Source organism: Ochotona princeps, chromosome 20 (genome assembly GCF_030435755.1).
Source record: "Ochotona princeps isolate mOchPri1 chromosome 20, mOchPri1.hap1, whole genome shotgun sequence".
NCBI classification, from domain to species: Eukaryota; Metazoa; Chordata; class Mammalia; order Lagomorpha; family Ochotonidae; genus Ochotona; species Ochotona princeps.
In genome coordinates, this window is record NC_080851.1 from 9370297 (window position 1) to 9396343 (window position 26047).

Sequence of the window (26047 nt, forward strand, 5' to 3'; positions counted from 1 at the left end):
CACAAGCCTCCATCTGATTCAATGGGAGTCCATTGCAAGAAAATGCACCTGCTCTCCAAAACAGGAGATACACAATGGAGAGCTCAAGGGTAGAGAGATGAGGATTGTCCCAAGATTTCAGACAGAGTGGGCCCCAAACGAACATCAGCGTAGAGGGTTTATGGACTTCCTGCCAGTCCAGGCAGGTCTTTCAGAACATCTGCATCTGGCAAGCAGATCAGAACAAAGGAGGAAACCCAGGGACAGATTCTCTGAGTCTGGCTGTGACCAGGAAGACAAACCTATTGAAGGGGATCAAGGCCCAGCCCTTCACTTAGATTTGCCTGTTTTCAGTGGTTCAGGCTGGAGCAGCGACATCTAACTTCTTATAAAATGCATGGCAAGGCAGTAGAAAATGGCTCAGTTGATGGGGGCCCTGTCATCCATGCAGGATTCCCTCATGGAGTCTGGGCTCCTAGCTTTGGCCTGGCCTGGCCTGACCTGGCCCCAGTTGACCCGACCATTGCTGCCGCTGGGGAATGAATGGAAGACTTTCTCTCTTTCCTTTACTCAACATACATGCTCTTGTGCATGCACTCTCATACTGTAATTCTCCTTGCAAATAAATAAATCTACACCCCCCCCCCACACACACACGGTTCAACCTCAAGATAAGTTCCTAACCTTCAGGAAAGGAGAGATAAGTATTTTAATGTCTCCTTCAGATTGAATGTCTCAAATTAAAGCAAGCTTTCTTAGTTAACACCTAGAAAATCACTTGTAAGATAGTCCATCAGGCAGCACGTACCATCTCTCTCATCTGCCCTCTGAAGATAGCATGCAATGGTGTGCAGCTGCTTTCCTTTACAGATTTCCATTGGAGGTCTCAGCAAAGGGTTATCATCAAAATTGATCTCCTTCAGTGAAGAAAGATTGCAGATAGCAGCAGGTAGAGCTGTCAGATTATTTCCTAATAGAAAAAAAATATTGTAATTGAATTACATCTTACTCAAAGAATACTATGGAGACAAAGAACATTGCCCGTTTATGAAGTATCTATTATGTGTTGTTGGCAAAGTTCTAGAGCACCTTCACCATGCTGGCAAGTACCAAGTGCTCACTGATACCTTGATGGACTGGAGCAATTCATCCCCCAGGACCATCTAAGGTCATCAAAAGCTATTGTTCTGGCCCCGCCAATGTAACCACTGCCTTGGGACTTGAAATTCATTAAATCTGTAACAGGCTATTTTTTTTAAAGATTTATTCATTTTATTACAGCCAGATATACACAGAGGAGGAGAGACAGAGAGGAAGATCTTCCGTCCAATGATTCACTCCCCAAGTGAGCCGCAACGGGCCGGTGCGCGCCGATCCAAAGCCAGGAACCTGGAACCTCTTCCGGGTCTCCCAAGCGGGTGCCGGGTCCCAATGCATTGGGCCGTCCTCAACTGCTTTCCCAGGCCACAAGCAGGAAGTGGAGCTGCCGGGATTAGAACCGGCGCCCATATGGGATCCCGGGGCTTTCAAGGCGAGGACTTTAGCCGCTAGGCCTTGCCGCTGGGCCCCAACAGGCTATTTTTAAAGTTAATTTTGTATGACCTGTGAAGGATGTTAGCAATAGCCAGATGGAGGATTAAAAAAAAAAAAATAGCATCCACTCCTTACCAATACCAGGCTACAGTGAAAAGGAAGTTTGAGTTCTTGATTTCTGAATTTTATTTTTAGAGTTTTTTTTAATGTATTAAGCAAATATTTTCTTCTAGTCTGCATTTCCATTCTCTTAAAGCTTTTGAAGAAACAAAAATTTCTCATTTTTAACAATCATATTTATTTATGGATTGTAATTTCCATTGCTGTATCTGATTTTTCCTAAGATTATAAATCTTGTATGTTTGTATCTATACATTTTATTTATTTTTTGGCAGAAACACACATACATAGTACTCCCCGGGGACATTTGATGAGTGAACCTATGGATGACAGATTTCTCTGCCTCTGTATCTTTCAAATACATAAAAATACACTTTTTAAAATTAAAACAGTCTCAGTTATAATCAAAAGCAAAAATACTTAGGAATAAACTTAATCAAGAAGGTGAAGAACTATGAATTGAAACAATTCTTGGAAAAAAATAAAGACTTAGGTAACTGAAACACATCCTATACTCACGTACTGGAAACCTTGCTGTGGTCAATATGTCCAAACTACCCAAAGCAATCTACAGATTCAGTGCAATCCCCATTAAAATCCAAAGCGACCCCCCACCTTTTTTTTTAAAAAGAAATAACAACTACAAAAAATCCTATAATTCACAAAGTACAAAGACCCTCAGACAATGAAAATAATGTTGAGAGAAAAAGTGGAAGATTCACATTTCCTGTCTTTAAGGCATTACAAAGCCACAGTCTCTAAAGCAGCACGTAACTGCCATAAAAACACACACACACACACATACATAGTAACAAAACAGGGCAGTCAAGCCCTTCGTGCTTTTGTAGCCAAATGAACTTCAACATGGGGCTGAGACTACTCCACAGGAAATGATGATGTCTTCAACAAACAGTACTGGGAAAACTGGGTACACACATGCCGAAGAATGTACACTGCACAGCCAAGTTACTGGGGCTCCAGGGGTTCACAAGACAAATAGCAGCTGCCTTATATCTAAGTTCTGGCTTACCCTTCTATTAGGAATACCATAGTCCAACAAATGAGCTTTTTTTTTTTTTTTAGTCTAAAGGTTGTCTACATGTAATAAATTCTGGCTATAAATGCTGTTTGCAACTGAAAGATACAATTCCTTAACCTCAGCTGTTCGGGGGTTAGCTGGTACAAATACTAAGGAAATTGTACTTCTAAAATTGGCCTATGCATATATACACTTTCAAAATATATATGTTAGAAGTATAACAAATGCAAACAAAGTTACGGAATAATTTTACAATATGATACAATTGAATTAAAATTTAAACATTAAAAATAATACAGCCTTTTTACAGAGAGAAAAAAATATAGGCAAAAAAGATATATACCAATGTCAGTGTAGTAGCTACTTCTAGCTTAGGGAGAAATTATTTTAAATCTTCACCTCCATTATCTCTTAGCAATAAAAATGTCTCAATTGGGCATCACAAAATATTTGTAACCTGTATCTTGGCATAGGTACACTGGTTCTATGGTGTCTAAGCTTGAAATAGGTCATAACAGGAATTACTGAGTAAAAAGCTAATAAGTGTACTTCAGGAAATGTTTAGTGGTATCTTGAAAGTGAGTGAGTGCCAGCTTTTCTGTCACCTTCATTCTCGTGCTTTCCTTGGTCAGAGGCTGTGCATAAAGTGGTACAGTCCCGTGGGGCATCTGAGGGGACTGACCTGGGGCTGTGCAGGTGCTGCAGAGCGATGGCCAGGAGGAGGCAGGGAAGACAAAAAAGGATGCTTTCTTCCCCCCTGGGTTATCACCTTGTTCAGTGCTGGAGCTGGATCTTACACTTTCCTTTCATTCTTTTTTTCTTTCTTTCTTTTTTTTTTTTTTTTTTTTTTTTTTTTGTACCTGGGATAGTCATTTCCCCTAAGTGGACACTGAAAATGTCCACTGTTTGCTATGTTGTATTTTATCAGCAAAATTTGCAACCAGACACTAATACTCAAACCATGGCTTATACTTACTGATCGTGACACTCACCACTCAGGTTTAGTTGCTGGAGATTATTCAAAGATAGAAACGATGGTGGAAGGTAGCTTATTCGATTATTTTGTGCATATAAGCTAACCAAACTTCTCAATCCCCCCATATTGTTTGGAATCTCTTTGATCGCATTATTTGAGATATCAAGTTTTAGAAGCTGAGTCATATTAGGGAGCTCATCAGGGATTCTTGTTAACTGTAACAAAAATTAAACTTTTATGAATACATAAATATTTGTATGAATAATTAGTTTTCAAAAATTGCACAGGAGGGAATTCTATTTGTTACCTAGCTTAGAAAGGCAGGACTTCCTCTCCTAGCTATAACACACACGGTACTGTGTTGCATATCCAAATACCTCCCAATCTGACCCGTGCTAGAATTCCACCCTGTGGCTGGCTAACTCTCTTCTCTCACTCTCTTAACATTCAGTTTCCTTGCCTCCTGTTCTTTCCTTGCCTCCCTAAAGCTGACTGCTCTGGTTTCTCCTTGAAATTGTAACCAATTACTCTACACTACTTCTGTTATCCTCACTGTTCCTGCTCTTATTATCATTTTTCCTTTTTGGACTCTGTGTGTTTTTCTTGGATTTTAAGTGACTTTTTAAGCATGTTTAAAGCTTTTTAGTGTTTGTGTTCTCAAGCATAATGCCTTGTAAGTAAATATTGCATGCTAGAGTTGGGGCTGACATCGGTGGGTTAAGCTGCTTGGGACATATGAATCCTCTGGGTTCAGTCCCAGCTTCTCCACTTCTCCACCTATCTTCTTGCTAATGCCTTCTGGAAGACAAGAGGTGATGAGTTAATGGCTTAGAACCCTGCCGCTCATGTGGGAATCCCTGATGGAATTCCTGACCCAGCCCCAGCCATTATGGGCATGGGCATTTGAAGAATAAACCAGTAAATGGTAGATCTCCCCACTTCAACCTGCAAGTGTGTGTGTGTGAGACTCTCCCTTGCAAATAGATGAAAATAAAAAAAGGGAAGATCTGTATGTCTCTCTGTCTCTTCATAAATATGATGTGCTTTTCCAATAAAAATATGTAAATCCTTTTTAAAAAAATAGAGGTAAACACCAAAGTTTTAATGTGGCCTCAAATAATTCCTAAAATGTGTTGCAAAATAAGGCCCAGCACAGTAGCCTAGCAGCTAAAGTCCTCACCTTGAACGCCCCGGGATCCCATATGGCTGCCGGTTCTAATCCCAGCAACCCTCCACCTCCCATCTAGCTCCCTCCTTGTGGCCTGGGAAAACAGTAGAGGACGGCTCAAAGCCTTGGGACCCCGCACCTGTGTGGGAGACCTGGAGGAAGTTCCTGGCTCCTGGCTTTGGGTTGGCATCAATGACAGAAAAGGAAAAAAAAACATAATTTCATAATTTGTAGATTTGAATAAAGTTGGCATCACAAACAAAAATGAAGTTTTGAATGGAGTTAACACTAGAAAGAAAAAACAAATTGCTTTTGAGAATATAGAAAGAATAGGACAGACGATTCTCCAGGCACAACTGGAGACTATGAGAGTAGGATACTTGGGCAAAATAATCTTGCATTATGCAACCTGGCAAATCATTTGTGATAGCAGGTATGGTGGGAGACACAAAGGCAGTATCAGAAATGAGAAAATCAAGTATATGATATTGGAGATGCCCACAGTTAAGATTAAGGAGTAGAAAGTAACAGGAGTTTAAGGAATTAACTGACAATTGCAGAACTAAAATGTGCCTCTTTAGCACAAAAGCAACTTTCTAAAAAAAATAATTTTTATTTGAAAGGGCATGTTACCAGAGAGAAGGAGAGACAGAAAGATCCTCCATCTGTTGGTTCACTCCCCATTCGGCCATATGGCCACATGGCCAAGATTGGACCAGGAGTCTAGAACAACAACTGAGTTTTCCTCATGGGTAGCAAGCACCCAAGTACTCTGGCTGTCTTTCATTGCCTTCCCAGGGATGTAAGAAGGAAGCTAGAACTTGAAGTGGAACAGCTGAGACTCGAACCAGAGCTCATATGGGAAGCTAACCTCATCCACTCCTGAAAAGATTTTTTTAAAACACAATTTGTATCATTAATCATCCCATCAACTTGATTAAGTGTTCTCTTGCAGCCTTTCTTGAAATGTATTATATGGCAGATGTTATACTTACAGGGATAAATAAACTGCATGGAATTTGAAATAAGAGACAAACTGGTTTCCTTATTTCATATGTGTCAGAGCTTTATACTGACACTGTTGGTGATTAAGACAACTTAAGTCTTCTCCAAGTCATTTATCCCCAGGAACAGTCCCCTACTCTTAAAACGTAGCATTTTTATTTTAAAGTTAAAGCTCATGAGATCAGAGTTTTAAAGAAACACACTTTGGGAAATATTACTTTAGGTTAATAAAATTAACATTAAAATGACAGATATTGCTACATAACAGCTGTGGTTCATTTCATTAGTTTACTGAGAGCTTAACATAAATCAGTTTTAATTTTCAGAAAGTACTTCCATGAAATTGACTCTTTGAGAAAAAAGAAGTGTGAACACGTTAAAATGCTTACTGTTGTTGATCTAGCAATTCTTCTGGAAAATTTCTTCAGGAAATAGACAAACATGATAAAGACTAGGCAAGTATTTATAAAGAAACTCATCCTAATCTTATTATAAAGAAAAATTCTAAATACTTAATAACATGATTTGTAGTACAAATTTTATAGATTCACAACTAATGACACATTATAGTGTATCAAAGAGAAATGTTTGTGTTAAATGAAAATACGAGAATTCTTACAGGGGTGGGTGCTAAGGCACGGTAGGCTAAAGTTGTCTGCAGGCTGTCATCCCTCATGGGTTCTGGTTAGAGTCTTAGCTCTTGCACTTCCTATCTTGCTCCCACTAATGCACCTCGGTAAGCTGCAGAAGATGACCCAATTGCGTGAGCTCCGTCGACCCAGGTTCGAGAGCTAGATGGAGTTCCAGACTCCTGGCTCTGACTTGGTCCAGCCCCGGCCAGTTGTGGCTGTTCAGGGAGTGAACCAGTGGATGGAAGATAACTCCCTCAAGTTAAAGCACATGCCAGGGCTGAGATTCTGATCCCCATCCAATCCCTCCATCCTTCCACATCTCCCAAATAGCAGTCTCTTACCTTTCTTCCTTTTGTCTGACTTATAGTCAGCTCTTCCAGGGACTGAAGTTGACATAGTTCAATAGGAAAATGCATGAACTGATTGCTGGAGAGATTGAGTTTCTGGATTCCTTTTAAATTACAAATCTCAGAAGGGACTTTCTGTAATTGGTTTTCTGAAAAATCAAGTACTTGCAAATTTTCCAAAGTACACAATTCTATTGGAAAAGTTTCAAACTTGTTTGAGTATAAAATAAGTACCTGGAGTGATACCATCCTGTATATAGATGGTGAAATTTTCCTTATTTGGTTTCTACCAAGATCTAAGTATCTAAGATGAATAAGAGAACATAAATGCTCAGAAAATACATGGAGTTTGTTTTGATTAAGTGCTAAATGAAGCAGTCGTCTACTGAAAGATATATCCACAGGTACTTCAGAAATATAATTTCCATTAAAACTCAAATAATAAAGAGACTCTAAAGCACACAACCCTACCGGAAAATACATTATTTTATTATAATCCAGTTCAACTCTAGTTATTTTTTTGCAGTTTTTTACTTCAATGGGAACATCTGTAATTATATTTCCTGAAAATTCCAGACTGCACATGTTACTAAGATGTGAGATATCTTCAGCTATTTTCACAATATTATTTTTGTTTACATGGAGTTTTCTTAAATTTTTAAGCTTATAGATGCTCTTAGGAAGTTCATTTAATCTGTTGTCACTAAGACTAAGGTATTCCAGCATTCCACAGGAAGAAATTTTCTCTGGTATACTCTTCAATAAATTCTTATCAAGTATCAGAATCCTAAGTTCCTTGAAATTCTCAATTTTGGGTGAAATAAGTTCCAGTTTATTGTCAGCCAATTGGAGTTCCTTTATTTTGATTAACTGAAAAATTTGCACTGCCAAAAAGGTAAGTTTATTGTGATCCAAAAAAAGTTTTTCTAACTGTTTAAGCTCCCTGATTTCTTTTGGTAAACTGTCTATCAGGTTTCCAGCAAGATTTAGTGAAATTAAGTTTGGAAGGAAGCAAAGAGATTTAGGGAATATTGTTAACTGATTACACTCCAGATTAAGAATCTTCAAGTTCTTCAGATTACACACAGTGTCTGATATTTGTCTCATCTTATTTCTACCAAATTCTAGTATTTCCAAGTTTGCAAGACTTTCTAGGTCAGAAGGAAAAGTCTCGATGTGATTATTATTGAACAAGAGTTGCCTAATATTTCCAAGCTGTGATATTTCCTTAGGTATATGTGATATCTGGTTGTGACTGACGTTTAATATCCTTAAATTGTGAAGTAAGTGAATTTCAGACGGAAGCGATGACAATCCATTTTCTTGCAAAGATAGAATTTCAACACCTCGCAGATCACCGGAGTCTGGCCCTTGACAAGTTCTAATTTGATTCTTATCTAAATATAGATATTTTACATACTTGATTTTTAAAATGTCCTTAGGGAATTCTTGCAGACCCTTTGCCTCAAGATTAACTGTAAAGTTATCAAACTCTAAGTCAAGGCCTTCCTGATTTTCCCCAGGGATTTGTGAACCAGTTTCTCTAGCTACTTCACAAGGTGGGACGGCAGTGGAGAGCTGAGAGTCTGCACTTGTTGATGATGACCAGCTTGGTGACATTTCTGTTACTGACCAGGGGGTATCATCTCCAGGGCTGGTGTCAGACACCTGATGCCCTGTCCTGTGGTCTGCCGGTTCCTGAGGCTTGCTGCTAGGGAAAGATGTTGACTCAAGTGTATCCTTCCCAGGATCTGGTTCATGACTCAGACTCGAGGCATCATTCAACAAGCTTGATGTTTCTTCAGTAAGCGCAGGCTCTTCCAGGGACTCTGATCTGGACCCTCTCCTGGACCGAGTGGAGCTGTCCTCCAGCTCTTCTGAAGTAGCTGCGTCCTCAGACATTGGATTTCCTGAGATGTTTTGCGCCAATTCAAGATCTGACCTTGATCTCACTTTTCATGGTTTTCTGCCTTGGAACCTACAAAATAAATGTTAATATTAAAAGAAGAGATGCAATAGTTGTTAGTACTGCAATTGAATTGGAAAGAAGTGGTTTTATTTATAATGAAAATTTTAATAAATATAAAAACAATATTAAAAAGACATGGAGATGCAATAATTTAATGGTATTTTACATCAAGATTTACTAAGCAACTTTTGATTTATTCTTTTTTTTCTTGTAATGAGAATGTAAGAATCCAGCATTTTTTTTAAGTTTTATTTAATTTTACTGTAAATTCAGATAGAGAGGAGGAGAGACAGAGAGGAAGATCTTCCATCTGATGATTCACTCCCCCAGTGTCCGCAACGGCTAGAGCTGTGCCAAGCCTAGAGCTGTGCCAAGCCGAAGCCAGGAGCCAGGAGCTTCTTCTAAGTCTCCCATGCAGGAGCAGAATCTCAAGGCTTTGGGCCATCCTTTACTGCTTTCCCAGGCCACAAGCAGGGAGCTGGATGGGAGGCAGGGCTGCTGGGAATAGAAGCAGTGCCCATATGGGATCCCGGTTTGTGCAAAGTGAGGACTTTAGCTACTATGCTACTGCTCCAGGCCCAATGCAGCATTTATTAGCAGCAACTTGTTACAATTATTAAGGGATCTTACAGCTTCCAAGACTCTTGGCTCATTCCACTATTCACTGACCTTACTAATTTTATTTATTTATTCATTTATTTATTCTGTCAAAGTTTTTTCTTTCTTTAATTTTAGTTTTTAAAAATTATTATTATAATTTTATGATATAGTTCCATAGGCCCTGGGATTTCCCTTTATCCCTCTCCAAGCCCTTCCTCCCCGTCCTCACCAACTGAGTTCCCCTATATTATCAGTATAGTATAGTTCTTCATAAACAGTTGTAAGTCCATCATTGTAGGTATGGACAGTGGCATAGTGTCCAGTATCCTATTGTAAAGATACAGGTAACAGTTTCATTGGGAGTTCCTCATTGAATTGGAAGTAGAGATGCATACTGCATTGTATCCTCACATCTGGACATGACAGTCTCCTTTACACAGTTACTATATATCCCCTTAAATGAAAAGTCACAATACAAAATCAACAACAGGAAGAAAAATTCAAATTTACAAGTCACGAAGTTAAATAACATTCTACTGAATAATTAATGTGTCACTGAAGAAATGAAAAATAAAATCAAGAACCTTCTTGAAGAAAATCATACTACTTTATGATCGGTGAAGAATTTAACAAGAAAGTGTTTTTGAAGAGATGAAAATTTTTAAAAAGTCAAAATCCATGAGATATAGTTTCCACTGATCCTTTTTGGTGAGATATGTCTCCTGTAGGCAACAAATAGATGGGTTTTGTTTTTTTTAATCCAGTCTACTAATCTATGACAATTGGTCAATAAGTTTAAGCAATTTACATTCAGCATTAATATGAATGGGTTGTTATTTTACTGGGATGTTCTTTGCATTTGCCTTTGGTTTTAGTGGGCACTATTCCTTTTCTGTCAAGAGAACATCTTTGAGTATCATTTGTATGGCAGGTTTGGAAGAGGCATATTCTTTTAACTTTTCTTTACTGTGAAAGAATTTTATTTCATTTTCAAAGACAAAGGAAAGCTTTCCTGGGTACGGTATTATGGGCTAACAATTTCAGAGTCTGGAATATGTCACTCCATTCTCTTCTGGCTTGTAAAATTTCCTGTAAGAAATCTCCTGTGAATTTTATGTGCATTCCTTTATGTGTCAATTGATTTTTTTCACATGCACATTTAAGGATCTTTTCCTTATGTTCAATTGAAGAGAGCTTGATTATCATGTGTCATGGTGAAGATCACTTTCGGTCAATCTTGTTGGGAGTACTGTGCCCCTCCTGGATATTGTTTCTCAATTCTTTCTCTATATTAGGGAAAATTTTCCCTTATTATTTCATTAAATACATTTTTAAACCCAATATCTCTTTCTGCACCTTCTGGGACTCCCACAACTCTTGTAGTTAGCCTTTTAATAGTGTCTTTCAATTCTTGAATACTTTTTTTTAGGTTGACAGAGCTCTGCTTCCAGCTTTTTCTTTGTTTCCCCCTGGTGACAAGAAACATCTTCCAATTCTGAGATTCTTTCTTCTGCATCATTCATTCTATTTTGGAGACTCTCCACTGTACTTTTAACTTGCTCCACTGTATTCTTAATTTCTGCTTTATCAGCTTTCATTTGACCCATTTCCTGTGTGACATATTCCTTAAACTCCTGTGTTAAGTGCTTCTTGTTGATAAGAACCTTTATAACAAGTGTTTTGAATTCTGTATCCCTTATTTTCTCAATGTATTTTTCAGTTAGCTCTGAGGTTTGCAAAGGGTATTGCTCCTTTGCAGGGGAATCTTTAGTCATATTCATTGTACCTTTGTCTCTTCTTTTGCTCTTGGCCATTGTACTTCTGGTTAACAGATTTTCTCCTTGAGGCATGTTTCTAAGTGGTGTCACCCAAGGTCTACAATTTGATTTTACTTATTGTGGTTGGTACATGGTTTTTTTGTTTGCAGTCACTTGTACCACTCCCTCCAGCAAGTTCTAGGTCTGGGTTCTTATGGTAGATTTCCACCATGGTCTCCGTAGCCCCAGCTCCTGGGTCACCACTCTCCATCTCCTGTGATTCCGTGCTGAGGCTGCACCATTGTCTGTACAAACTTTCTCCCACTTCTGGTTCAACTGGTTCCCAGGATTAGGGAGACACCAGGTGTCCTATATAGCTAGGTTGCTGATGGTGCTGATCTTGCCAGAACCTATTGGCTTTAGCCACACAGACCTATTTTGACCCGTACAATGCCATAGTTGGTATTATTTTCCCTGTGCAACAAGTGCAGTGCACTGAGCTCAGTGACTTCTCGCTGGGCTCAATGCATACACAGCTCACTGTTGTCCCTGCAGTCGTAAAAGTTTTTGCCATGCTGTACAAAATAGCACCTGATATGCCACTACTAGAGTTCTTGATCTGCAGACCATCAGGTCTGAGGGCTAACCGGACCTATCTTGGGCAAAACCTGTAGGATAACACTTTGTTGCAGTTCACTGAGCCAGAAATGAGTTCATTCCCAGCTCAGTGTATGCGCAGTACTGTCCTATACCCTTTGCCTCTCTATACAAAATGGTGCCCGATTTGGCTCTAGGAGGTGGAGTTGCCTGTGAAATCCACCCTGTTCCTGCGCCACCCATCTGGGACCTGCCACTCTGCCTCTGCTCCTGGTGAAAACAGACAAGCAGGATGTGCAGTTTTTTCTCTAGGTTCACCACCTGAGCTCCTGGTGAACATCTCTTCCTACCTAATGGCTGGTGGAGTTCCGGCCACTGGTGTAGGTCAGATCTCTGCTCACTGAATGATACTGGGGTATCGGTCACTGCAATACCAACCATTGTATATGCTGCTTTCGCGTGTCTGCCAGTCTCCAGGTGCCCTCCTGCTGTCATTCTGTCTTCTCCTATTTCCTGGAATGTACCCTTCTGCTTCACACTGGCTAATGTTTCTACATCTGTTTAAACATGTCCTTAACCTATTCTGCCATCTTGATTCTCGCTTGAGTTTTTATTTATTCTTAAAGCAAGTTACTTAGAATAATTAAATTTTTTTCAAGTCAACTTTTGCTTTTAGGTAAAATCTATATTTCTGGTTGGCTCACTAAAGTTAAAGTAAACTAAAAAATCTCCCCAATATATTCATAACAACCTAATTTTATATACAGTTTCTGGTTAAGGATAGTTTGTTGAGTGCATGTGTTGATCATAAGTAACTTTGGAAAATTATGTTAAATTGCTGAAAAAAGATTTTTTTTAATTGAGAAAGAAGATATAAAGGAATGACAGATCTCAGAAAACATGGGAAGCCATAAAGGGGAAAGGCTTAATGTGCTATATGATCTGAAGACCCCTTGTATTAAACTATAATGATTGCAGTGGTTCACAAATTCTCCCAGATAATAGAAAAAGAGGGCACATTCTCCAGTTTGCTTTTCCTTTTTTTAAGGGTTTATTTTTATTGGAAAGTCAGATTTACAGAAAGAAGGAGAGAGAAAGATCTTCCATACACTGGTTCACTTCCCAAGTGGCTGCAATGTTTGGAGGTGAGCTGATCTGAGGCCGGGAGCCAGGAGATTCTTTCAGGTCTCCTATGCAGGTGCAGAGCCCCAAGGCTTTGGGCTGTCCTTGACTGTTTTCCCAGGCCACAAGCAGGGAGCTAGAAGGGAAGTGGAGCAGCTGGAACATGAGCCAGGACACAAACTGGCACCCTTCTGGAATCTTAGTGCATTGCAAAGCAAGGACTTTAGCCACTAGGTTATCGTGCTGGGCCCTCTCCAATTTGCTTTTATAGAGCTCGCTTCTAACCTTGGTATCTGTAACTAATGAGAGTATGAAAAAGAAAATTGCAGATCAGTTTTACTTACAAATACACATACAGGGGCTGGTGTTGTGATACAGTAGATTAAGCTACTGCCTGTGATGCCAGCATCCCACAAGAGCACTTGTACTAGTTCCAGCTGCTCCACTTCTGATCCAACTCTGCTGATGCTCCTAGAAGAGCGACAGAAGATGATTCAAGTGCTTCGGGCCCTGCACCCACATGGGACACCTGGCTTAGGCTTGGTCCAGCGGTGGCCACTACGGTCATCGGGAAGTTAATCAGTGGATGGAAGATTGCTCTTTCTCTGACTACTTCCATCCCCTTTGTAACTCTGCCTTGCAAATAAACCATACAGAAATTCTAAACAGTAGAAAACTATTCTAAATACTATAAAGCCATGAATAGAAACGATAATATTTAATGAATAAATTTCATTTGTTCTAGAAATTCATGGCTGAACTTTAATAATAGAAAGTTAAAAGGGCTGGCACCGTGATAATAGGAGTAACAGATAGCACAGATCCTTAGGCCCTGCAACTATGTGGGAGACCTGGAAGAAGCTTCAGGCTTCGAACCAAAGCGGTCACCTGGAGAGTGATCCAGCAGATGGAAGATTTTTGTCTCTGCTTCTTTCTGTAAATTTGCCTTTCCAAAGAAAACAAATCTTAAAGAAAAAAAGAGGAAGAAGCAGAAGAAGAGGATGGTTCAAGTGTCAGGCCTCTGCCGCCCTCCTGTGAGACCTGGCTCGTAGCTTCAAACAGCTCAGCTCCAGCCATTGTGACTATTTGGAGAGTGAACCAGTAGATGCCAGATTTCTGTCGCTCATTCTTTCTCTGTAACGCTGCCTTTCAAATAAATAATTCTGTTTTTAAAAAGTGGCTTTTCGAAACAAAGAAAATAAAGAAAAACACAGAACTAAGGCTCCCGAATGGCCAGCAGTCATGCTGTAGGGTGCTGGAGTGCAGGCTGAGCTCTTCATTCTGCAGCTGGCCCTGTGCCCTTGGCTTCAGAGCTCAGGCTTTGCTCAGCCTGACACACACGCGGCTGTGATCCTGATGGCTTGCCACCTAGATGCTGTATCCGGTTGTATCCGGTGCAGTAGCAGAGCACACCCTGGGTCTGACACTAGGTGTGCTGTTCAGGTTGGGCTGCGTGCCCGACCCGGAACCTGAGGCCAGCTGAGCCAGATACTTGCAGGCTGCAAATTGCGCCACTGAAGAATGTGTCACCAATTTTTTAACCATTCAAATGGGATTACTTTACACTCTGGCTACATAACATTCCCAAATAGTACTGTGTGAGTCTCACTTAAAATATCACATCTTAACTCGCTAAGGCAACTATTAGTACTATTAGTGCAAATGAAGGACTCTAGGTACCTTGTGAGCTCGAGGGAGCCACGAGACTTCCTACTGCGCAGTTCATCAACAAATAGTTTCCTATAGTGGGGAAAAGGCCATTCCACAGAGGCTGGGGCAGCCAGGGACAAAGCTCTGGCAGTGCAGGGCATCCGGGAGGAAGGGGCGCACCTGACCTTGGCTGGCAGGGGCACCAAGCCTCAGCTGGGGCCGCTGCGGCGCCGTCCAGAACCGGCAGGGGGCGAGCTCGGTGGAGTGTGGAGATGGCAGGGACGACGCCGTCCCAGGTCCCTGGGCTCTGGTCTACAGGCTGGCAGGGTTCAGGTCCTCGGGCTGCCGCGCCCGCAGTGCGTTTATGAGCTGGCCATCGGTCACACTGGGACAGCTGAGGGGCCGGCCTGGACTTGCTGCCGCAGCCTTGCCGGCATGAGCCTGCGCTCACGGCTGGGGCCCCAGCTGAGTTTCCAGGCATGATTGCAGCTGAGCCGTCGGCGAGGCGGGCAGGAGGGTTGGTGATGGAACTGCAGCGGGGCAGGGGCCTCCGGGCTCCCGGACCACGAACGTGGGAAGGCGACCGCCTGTGGACTGGCAGGAGCATGGCCACGTGTCGGCTGGGCGCGTTTCAGGGGCATCTCAGGACCCCCAGAGGTGGCGTGTGGGAGGCATGCCTGCCTGCCTTTCGGGTTATGGAGAGGATAGGGGAAAACTAGGGAGGGAGTGTAGGGCCAGTAGAGGAGGACAAAGCTCTGGGGTTGACTGGGTCTTCCTGGGAAACATGGACTTGGCTCCAGTCTACCTCAGCCAGGATTCACCAGAACAAGTGGTATTAGTGCGTGTGCATCTGCACACCAGCTGCGGTAAAAATAAAACCGGGAAGATGTGTCAGATGCCACGTGGCATACATATCCCCTACGGCAAAACCGCTGATTTTTCTATTAACACAGTTTTTATTTCATGTAATTTTAACTGATGTAAAAGATTGTTTTTGCATTCTTGTGAGATTTGTTTCATTGTTTTTGAAAGCTGTCTCCATTTCCAAGTATAGGGTTTCTCTTAATTTTATTTGACTACTTACCAATTGAATTTGGCTATTATATTCCTTTTGAATCTTTATGTATTTGCAGAAAATATCCAACTTTTACAGCAAGTTCTGATTATTTTTAGAATTAAAAAATTCAATTTCATTAAAATTGTCTGCAATCATCATTTCTGTGAATTTTGACGAAATCAAATTATCTTCCTTTGTGCATTCCCAGAATTCCTTCACTGTGCCGTTCCTGCCACTTTGATGTTCACAGCCTCTCATTCTACCTGTGACTTCCAGCAGCCACTGCCTGCTTGCTGACCCCACCACTTCACCTTTTCCAGGATTTCATCTCAATGGAAAGCTGTGGTAATGTGACTTTGAGTCTGCCTTCTTTCAGTTAGCACTTTGAACTTCATCCATATTACTCAGTAGTTTATTCCTTTTTATTGCTGAATAGTATTCCAGTATATTAATATACCTGATTTTATTTATTTACCCATTGACGGACACTTGGGCTGTCTCCAGTTTGGGGCAGTTATGAATAATTGTATTTCATTATGGAAACTCAATATTTGCACATGATTTGCATGTTTTTACATGGCCTTTGGTTTCCTGGATAAATACCACGAGCAGCATGTTGGAGTCCGTATAGGTAAGTGTGTCTAACTTATAAGAAACTAGCACTCTGTTCCACAGTGGTTGTGCTTTTGCACTCCTCAGAGCAGCAGAAGTTCCAGTTGCTCCAAATCCTGACTCTTCTTTCTTTTTGATGTTTTATTGTATACATTTAAGACACATTTTAAAACGTATTTTATTCTTTATTGGAAAGGCAGGTATACAGAGAGAGAAGGAGATACAGAGAGATCTTCCATCTGCTGATGCACTCCCCAAGTGGCTATAGTGGCTGGAGCTGAGCTTATCTGAAGCCAGGAGCCAGCAGCTTCTTCCAGGTCTCCCACATACATGCAAGGGTCCCAAGACTCTGGGGCATCCTTTACTGCTTTCCCAGGCCACAAGCAGGGAAATGGAGGGGAAGTGGAGCGACTGGGATACAAACCAGCACCTATGTGGGATCCCAGCAGATGCAAGCTGAGGATTTAGCCACTAGGCCATTATGCCAGGCCCCAGACACATTTTTAAACACTCTTTTATAAGATCAATGTGCTGATACCAAAATTTTAGCCTAATATCCTTAGTGGTATAAAATGTTCTCTTAATTTCACTTTTTTCCCATATAAAATTTATTGGCCGTAACACATGCAGAAAGGAGCCCACCTCTTTGTTTTCCATAGCCACACTGCCTGTCCTGGCGGGGGGTTTCTGCAGACTCTCCTACCTTGCCCTGTCTCACAGGTTGGCATTCCTGGGCTTGCATCTCTGCTCTCTTCTTGGGTGACTTCAGGTCTGTTCCTGTGGTCCGCTGCCTCCGGCTGCAGTCTGCTGCACATCCACCCGGGGTATTGTGCTGCTACTGCACATCTGCATCTGCACTTGCCCTGGGCACCAGGAACTCAACTGATGTCTGTAAGCACCTCTTCTACTCCCTAGCTGTGGCCGTATGTGACACCATCTTGTCAGCTGCCCAGCACAGAAGGTGGGGGGATGTATACTATACTCCTGTCTTCCCCTTTCTTCCCAGACTAAGACCACAGAACGTTCACAACGTCCCTGCCGGCCCGCGGACGTGTTCCTCTCATGGTCATAGTCATGGTCATGACTCCAGCTTAGGCCCCACTGTCTTACGCCCTCTTGGTCAGAATCCCCATGTGGAAGCCTTCCTGACCCTGGACCAGGGGATCTTTCAATGTACAAATCTGAGCTCATCAGGTCCTGAAGGCTTCAATGACTCCCCGTCAGCAGGGAACATGTTACCACTCAAGATTTGGTGTATTCGTTTTTAAAATCTCTACCAGGCCTGCACTGTGGCACTGAGGGTTAAGCCACAACCTGCAGTACCAGCATCACTCATTGGCACTGGTTTGTGTCCCAGATGCTCCACTTCTGGTCCAGCTCCTGTTCATTGTCTGGGAAAAGCAGTGGAGGATGAACCAAGTACTTGGCCCCTGCACCCACATGGGAGACCAGGAAGAAGTTCCTGGCTTTGGACTGGCCCAGCTCTGACCATTGTGGTCATCAGGGCAGTGAACCAGTAGTTGGAAGACCTTTCTCTCCGTAACTGCCTTTCAGATAAATAAAATAAATCTTAAAAAAATAAAGCTTCTTCAGCTACTGCCCCTTTATGCAACTCATATATGAATGCTGAAACCAAACTACTAGAATTTGGATTCAGATCATCCCATTCACTAGTTACTGACCTTACATATGTAAGACAGTCTTCCTGTGTGTGGTATAGAAATTTTTTTTCTTTTGATATCTGATTTTTGTTTTTGATATGTTTTTGCTTTTGCATTCTGTGCTTCTGGGTCTTACTCATAAAATCTTTGCCCATTCAAGTATCCTGAAGCATTTCTGTTGTCCTAACAGTTTCAGACTTTCAAGCTCTCTATAGTGACCCCTGTTGAGTTACTGTTACATACTGTGAAAGGCAGAAGTCTGGCTACAACTCTCTGCATGTGGGTGTCCAGGTTTCTCAGAATGTCAACTCAGAAGCGTGCGTTCCGAGAACCTCTGTCAAAGACCAGATAGTGCAGACGTGTGGGTTTACTTCCGGGTCTTCTTTTGCTGACCTTCCAATCTTCTGACACTTTCTTCTCAAAATCACTTTCTTTGTTTGAAGAGTAATCTGTAGCATACCTTGTGGGACAGGGCTGCTTCTGATACATCCTAGGACTATCTTTGTTTCTCCCTCTGATCTGAAGGGCAGTTGAACCACCTACAGCCTTCTTGGTTGGCAGTATTTTTTCATGCGTACCGAGGGCAGTCTAATCCCACTTCCTCTGGCCTGTAAGATTTCTGCTGGAGAGTGCAGCCAGGCAAGCTGGGACAATCTTCTATACTAGGTTGCTTCTTTTCTCTTGTAGCTGTTTAAGTCTTTTTTTATCCTTGACCTTGGGGGACTTTGATTATAATATATCAAGGGCTAGACTTGATTGAGTTGATTCTTATTGAAGATCTACAACCTTCCTGTATCTGGATAGCTGTTATTTCTCTAGGTTTCTGATGTTTTCAGTTATTATCTCTTTAAATATGCTTTATATCCCTTTGACCTTCTGAAGTTCTTAAACACCAATAACTTGGACAGCTGTTATTTCCTCATTAAAGCTTGCCATCTCAAGGCAAAGGCTGTTTTGAAACATGGGGCACACAAAAGGTACTCAAATTTACTTAAAGAATGATGAAAAGGAAAAAAAATGGTTATCTTTCAAAAGCTGTCTGAGTTTTCCTATCAGTTTTATCGTTGTTGTTTTAAGATATATTTATTATGACTGGAAAGGCAAGTTTACAGAGGATGAAGGAGAAATATTTTCCATCCATTGATTCACTCCCCAAGTGGACACTACGGTCAGAGCTAAGCCAATCCAAAGCCAGGAGCCAGGAGCTTCCTTTGGGTCTCCTATGTGGGTGCAGGTTCCCAAGGCTTTGGCTATCTTCTACTGCTTTTCTAGGCCACAAGCAGGTAGCTGGAGGGGAAGTGGAGCAGCTGGGACATGAACCAGTCCCTTATGGGATCCCGGTGATTAGGTTAACTTGTGCTGGGCCCTTCTCCATCAGTTTTATTTGTTTTGCTATGGTCTTAGAGATAGCGATGGATCTTTTTTTAAATAAATTCTGATTTTGAAACTTGAGTTTTTAATGCTATTTTTTTAAGCCTTTAATAGTTCTGCTACTCTAAGAGTCCCCTCTCCCCTTTGCTGTGTGGCAGCCATAATGTAAAATTCCGGGCAGGGTACACTGTATTATGCAGAGCAGGTTGTTGTTTGATGTGCCAATGCAGTCTCACCTCTTATCTGTGAAGGGGAAAAAATTCAGCTATCTCCTGGATAAATTTGCTGTAACTATAACTTTAACTCCTAATTGCACACAGCTTACTTGAAAAACACAGTTTGTCCTCACCCTGAAGTTATTAATAAAGAACTGGATTTCACCATGGGTTGAAGAGGCAAGTCATGGAAACAGTGTGCTTGAGAATATGACTGAGTAGCAGGAGTGCTTGGACATTACCAGAAGAGGCAGGTCAGATTTTTCACAGAGTAATTGTCCAGGTTCACCTGATGACGGGGGAGGCCTGCTCCAGGCACCTGCTGCACCATGATGTTCACATCAGCAATGGACAGCCCTTAACCATGACAGTGGTTGCAGAAGTTTATATTACATGGTCATGTGGTAGCCTTGTCAGTTTACGTAAATATACAATGATGTTTCAGCAACTATGAGATCACTTAAATGATGCATGTCTGAGAACATATCCCTGTCAGTAAACGAGGCTGGATTGTGCTGCAAGCAAGGAATGAATGAAAATTTTAGTGTGGTTCTAGTGAGCCAGGAAACAAGGTAACAGGGAAAGACTTGTAAGACATTTGACAGGACATGATGAATGGAATGTATGGGATCAGAAAAGAATGAAAAGTTGAAAGTCATACTAAGATTTCCAGGCTGAGCAACTGAACGTAATTTCATGATGCCATTAATCAAATGGCAAATGTGTGTGCAAGGACAGAATGGAACAAAAAGAGGATCTGTACAATCTAGGTCCTCTGTATGCCATTGAGATGGGGCAGAAACGACACAACTTGGAGGTTAAGACACAGTTCCAGGTCGAAGGCAGAGGCTGAAATTTTAAGTTTGGGAATCAACAAGTTATTTGGTAACACTAGAGGCCACTGAAATGGATAAAACTAGACAAGGAATTCTTTATGCAGAATCGAGAGTGTCCAGCACGTAATTAAAGATAAACTAAATTTCTTGTTAATATTACTTATACAAACAATCTTAAGATGGCAACATTACTTATACAAATAATCCTATAAGGTTTAGACATAACAGTATTAAAATAAATAAAAGTTAGCATGAAAAGATGGTTATTAAAATTATCTGCATCCATAGGACAGCTTTCAGTAAGACTGCTGCATCTCTGAAGTGACTAGACACACATCAGTGTCTACTACTATGGCAAAACGGTAGTTTTCAGCTCATTAAACAACATGTTGGTCAAACTGGCTCTTGCCCAATGATGTTAGCACTCTCCTAAATGAAACAACCAGATTTGGTGATCTAATTCCTATAAATATAAAGGCAGTATAAATTTATGTCAACTCATAAAAATACAGTACACATTAATAAGCAAACTCAACTGCTAGTACCTAAAGACTGCCTCTCAACATGCTTGTCCATGTGTGTCCAAGTGCTGGTCAGTTCTGTGAATGTCTCAGGTTTAATAATCTGAATTCCTTACTGGGTTTAGAATTGTTTTAACAGGAAAAAAAAGTAAGATTCAAGGAGTTTAAGAATTATATTCTGAGAAACACTACCTTATTAGATACACATTTTAAGAGTTTTAAAACACATTGAGGAACATGTATAAAAAACACATTAAGGAATATGAATAGGTTTCAGAAAATTAAATAACAGTATTATATGATTCAAGTAAAAAATGTTTTCTTTATTCAAATAATGTTGTCTTCCATTATATTTTGAAATAATTCACAAAGCTATACCAAAGCTACATTTTAATTTCATTACATTCCACTCTAAATTCTTTACCATTTTACCAAAAATAACTTTTATACACCTTCCTGTTCCATCTAATATTATACAGACTATCAATCTACAATTTTGCTTCTCTCAAAAATCAGAACAGCTTATGAGGCTATTATATAAAACTAAATGGTATATTACACACCAAACATAAGTACAGATTCTGTACAATGAAGTAGAATAACATACACACACATATATATTACAATAGACTAAATACCTTGTCAAAAGTAATATTTGAAGACATCTTTCATGGAAAAAGTCTGTATTACAAAATGTGGTGACTCAACTACCAGCTACTTTCTTGTCATGAGTTTCTTTCAGTGGGTATTAACTGTCCATTGAGCTTCATTAACAGTTTTACCACAAGACCAGCCTACAAAATAAAATACACATCACCATTAAATATCAAACATGTTGGAATATTAAGGACATGTGGGAGGTTCTCTAATTAATTGAAAAGGAACTTTCTTTTCAGGAGGCAACTTTCCAAGAAATACAGAGGGAGAATTACCCAAGGTTCCTAAAGTGATGTGAGAAGTGACCCACTGGAGAGAGACTAATGGCTCATACATAGCAGAGGTCAAGAAGAGGGAAGGACTCAACACCTTGATAGAATAGATAGGCTCTACTGACTGGAATTTAAATGTATGATACAAGAATGTATTAAAAAACTGGAATGAATTTTCCATGTCAATTTCTGGCTTTCCTTACTTAGGAAATGCCTGCCTTGATATTAAATATTTTGATTTCACTTAATATCAAAGGTTTCCATTGATGCTAAATGGGCTATGCTCCTAAAAAACAAAAGCTCATTTTAAGAAGAATAAAATAATTGATAAGGGCTTACCTGTTTTGTGTGCACTATAAAGCTCATTTTATTCTCCATACTATGGATTTGAAAACAAGCGTCAGCATCTCCCAGTTGCCACATAAAACAGCCATACTTAAGACTGATGAGCAAAGCCTGCAACATAATTGAAAATCATTACATTAAATATATATTAAAAGCCAACACCTATTTTCTCTATTTACACTTAAATAGGTCTAAACATACTGACTTTGAATGTTATAATAAAGACTGTTTAGAGTACCTCACTAACCTCATACAATTTGCCTTATATATTATAGAATCTGGGGACACTGTCTCGTGCAATGATAATCATAAATCATACTCTTGTCACCAGATCACCACACTTCTTTTTGTTTGTGTGTTTGTTTTTTGAAAGTCAGAGTTAGAGAGAGAAAGAGAGAAGCTAGTTCATTCCCCAGCTGGACACAACAGCCAGGACTGTGCCAGCCAGAGCCAGGAGCCAGGAGCTTTCTTCCAGGTCTCCCACATGGATATGGGGACCCAAAATGGGGGGTGTGCCATCCCCCACCTCTTTCCAAGGCCATTAGAAGGGAGAGCTAGATTGGAAGAGGAGCAGTTAGGACTTGAACTGGGTATAGCCCATAGAGGATGCCAGTGAAACAGGCAGTAACTTTACCAGCTGTGCCACAATGCCAGCACCAAAAAATTTTTAAAGATGTCCATTCTACTAATCAGTGACTTTCAGGAAATGTACTACAAACTTTTATTTTCCACAGGTTAAAAATAATGATCCCTTTAATTTATTAAGTACCTTCTTTTTGAATAATAGCAAAGTATTTTCAGGTCTGAAATTCATGCATTAGGGTAACAGATTGACTTTGGCAATCTTGTCCCACTAAAATAAGCACCTTGACACATTTATTGTGAAAATAAGCATGATTAATCTGTTCTCACACTGTCCAAATATATTGTACTTAAGGAAACATTAGACATATTTTTGATTATTTTCTAATAATTTTCTTAGCAGTAACTTGTATTGTCTTTGCATGCACATATACAAGGGAACTACGATGCCGCTCTTGAAAACACATGCTTTCTATGAATACTAGTTTTCTATGAACAGCAATTCTTGTAACTGAATAAAATATCCTTAAGATACCAAAAAGGCATCAGTTCCGGACATTTAAACCTGAGGTTGTGGTAAATCAAACACAATGAAAGGAAATTAATTTACATGAATGTACATTATCCATAATAAAAAAACTAATTAACATCTAAAAACTAGCTACTACATTCACATTACAAAAAGTCACTTTATATGTAGGATATCTGGCATATAGGTAGAGATAGCAATAGTCACTTAACCAAGGTACAGACTAAAACACTGGGTCAGGACATAACACCTAAAATTGCCTTTTGGGTTAATCGTGTGAAAAATCTTTAATCAAAGCAAGAAAATAGCCCATTATTATGGGTTCAGAACAGTTTAGTGCAAGGAACAAAATCTATCCATGGCACTCTTCACTTACAGGCAAGTCAGGTTTCCAATGGAAGTACTGAGTCCATAAGGTAAAAATAAAAGCTTTGTTAGTAATGGGCATTGTGCAGTGATGAAGGCGTTCTTAAGAAGCCCTAGATAATGAAGCTAGCTAAGTGGAGTTGAAGAGTCAGAGGTCGCAGGTTTAGGTACTCAGTCTGCACAGAAGGGGAAAGTAGCTCCTGGTTGTACATTAGACCCAGTAAGCAAGGTGCTCATGAGGAGAGTAAAAAACAGCAAGAGAAATTGTTCAGAAAGACAGCTGACAGCAGGAAGGGACAGCCACAGAAGTCAGGACTGTCACACTGGTGACCAGCAGGCCAAACAGTGAAGTGAACAGAGTGATAGGCTGGCAGCTGGTTGCTGATACACCCAAGAATGACATGCTGAAACGGCTCCGTACATTACAGGAAGACATATGGTCAATATAAATTGGCATCAGCAAAGGATACTCTGTTGTCTCGGTGCAATAGTGGTACTTTACTGTCATCAAACACGAAGCCACAACTATACATTTATCCACTCAACAGTGCTTACATTTTCTGTAAACAGCCCAGCAGTGAGCTTATGCAACTGGCTGAGCTGTTTTCAGATGAGTAACTTTTATTATTTAAGAGAAGAAGATAAAGAATGTAGAAGTTATTGGTATTAAAGAAAACTATGTATATGTGGCTTTATTCTATGTTTCTTCCTAAGAATTAATTTCTGGGGTAAGGTAGAATTTCAAAGGCAAATGAAGGTGTTTTTGCAGATGAAGTGTTGAGTTTAGCAAAGCCTGTCAACCTCAGCAGACCTTGGTCAATCAAGGACAAGCTGCTGTGCCCATCTTTGAGGACGGAAACATGTAATCATCTTAGAGCTTCCAAAGGTGACCCCAGTTTATCAGTAGCATACAGACCATGTGGTAATAATTACATGCACAAAACACATCTTTAGCCTTTGGCCCAATCATCTTTTTATATACCGAACTACGCACTTCTATTTCTATTTCTAGAAATTGAACATCTTATCCTGACAAAACAGACTGTTCAATAACATCGTTGCTTATCATCCTTCTGTCTGCTACCATTATCTCACTTATTTATCTACTAGATCAGAATATTATTCATAAATGAAGATACTGCTAAACCATCGTTTGAATACCATAAAAACTTTTTAATATTCTCTAAATTTAGAAAGCAATCAAGTCAAACTTAAAATACAGCTCAGACAAATGACAGTGTCACATCTACACTATTACCATCAAGTTCTGTGAAGAAAAATTTGCAAATGTTGATATAAAATATTCTAAAACATCAAAGAAATGATTTCTGTTATCCCTTCCTTGGAGAAGGGATATTTTATTATTATTACTGCTATTACTGTTGTTATGGCAGACTTCAAGAGAGAGGGAGAGAAATTGATCTTCCATACAGTGGTTCAATGGCTGCAATATTAGGTTGGGCCAGGACAATCGGGAACCTGAAAATCTATGCAAATCTCCCACATGGGTGCAGGGGCCTGGGCATGCCAGCCGTCTGCTGTTGCTTCCCAAGCCCATTAGCAGGGAGCTGCATAGGAAATGAACCACCCAGGATGTAAAATGGCATTCACATGGAATTCTGGTGATGCAGACAGCTGCTTAATCTGAAATAACACAACTCTGGTCGCCTCTATTTCTTCTTTCTTCTTTTATTTAAGTTTTTTTTAAATTGGAAAGACAGATCAGATTTATGGAGAGATATGGTTCACTCTCCAAATGGCTGCAATGGCCAGAGCTGAGCTGATCCAAAGCCAGGAGACAGGAGTTTCTTCTGGGTCTCCAACATGGGTGCAGGTTCCCAAGGCATTGGCACATCCTTTACTGCTTTCCCAGGTCATAAGCAGAGAGCTGGATAGGAAGTGGAGCAGCTGGGACACAAATGGTGCCCATATAAGATCCTGGTGCTTGCAAGGTGAAGATTAAACCACTAAGCCATCACACATCAGGCCCCCTCCTTCTTTTTTTTTATATAAATATATTGCAACAGAAGTAGCTGTAATATAATTAGCAGGAAGGTACTTTGCATGAGCAAAAGTTTTAATAAAAAATGATAATCAGAGGTTGGCACAGTGACGTAGTGATTGAAGCCCCAGCCTGCAATGTCACTATTAGAACCTGCAGGTTCTAACCCCAGGTGCCTCACTTCCAATCTAATTACCTGCCAATGCACCCAGGAGGAGGACGGCCCAGGTACCTGGGCCCTTGCCATCCATGTGGGAGACCCATTGGGGTTCCAGGTTCCTGGTTTCAGGCTGGCCTAACCCTGGTTCTTGTGGCCACCCTGAGAGTGAACCTGCAGATAGATCTTTTTCTCTATCATTTCCTCTCTGTAACTCCGCCTTTCAAATAAATAAAGAAGAAAATACTTTTTTAAACTTTTTAAAAAAACATTTATTTATTTTTATTGGAATGTCAGATTTATACAGAGGAGAGGAAGAGAGAACGATCTGCCATCTGCTGGTTCACTCCCCAAGTGAGCCGCAACGGCT

The 26047-nt window shown here is 40.5% G+C and overlaps 2 protein-coding genes and 1 long non-coding RNA gene across 7 annotated transcripts in view; 1 reads left to right on the plus strand and 2 right to left on the minus strand.

The window, feature by feature from the left end:
- LOC131482791 (uncharacterized) overlaps nt 1-8453 on the plus strand; it is a 26522-nt gene extending 18069 nt beyond the window's left edge. The window contains exon 3 of the long non-coding RNA XR_009247286.1: nt 8323-8453. This is a non-coding gene — a long non-coding RNA (uncharacterized LOC131482791). The remainder of the gene's footprint in view (nt 1-8322) is intronic.
- Nucleotides 1-14648, minus strand: part of LRRD1 (leucine rich repeats and death domain containing 1) — a 15931-nt gene extending 1283 nt beyond the window's left edge. Inside the window, exons 1-4 of one of the 2 annotated variants that reach the window (XM_058678248.1) lie at nt 14525-14648; nt 6794-6948; nt 3664-3862; nt 788-949 (exon numbers count right to left, since the gene is read on the minus strand). In XM_058678248.1, the coding sequence (XP_058534231.1) occupies nt 788-949; nt 3664-3862; nt 6794-6948; nt 14525-14570 (562 nt within the window). In that variant the 5' untranslated portion in view covers nt 14571-14648. Of the gene's footprint in view, nt 1-787; nt 950-3663; nt 3863-6793; nt 8778-14524 lie in introns of those variants that run through there. The other variant, XM_004582517.3, reaches the window with a different exon arrangement.
- Nucleotides 14649-20597: 5949 nt separating this feature from the next.
- Nucleotides 20598-26047, minus strand: part of KRIT1 (KRIT1 ankyrin repeat containing) — a 34925-nt gene continuing 29475 nt past the window's right edge. For 3 of the 4 annotated variants that reach the window (XM_058678249.1, XM_058678250.1, XM_004582293.4), the window contains 2 exons: nt 22036-22152; nt 20598-21561 (listed from right to left, as the gene is read on the minus strand). In XM_058678249.1, coding sequence (XP_058534232.1) covers nt 21493-21561; nt 22036-22152 — 186 coding nt within the window. In that variant the 3' untranslated portion in view covers nt 20598-21492. Of the gene's footprint in view, nt 21562-22035; nt 22153-26047 lie in introns of those variants that run through there. The other variant, XM_058678251.1, reaches the window with a different exon arrangement.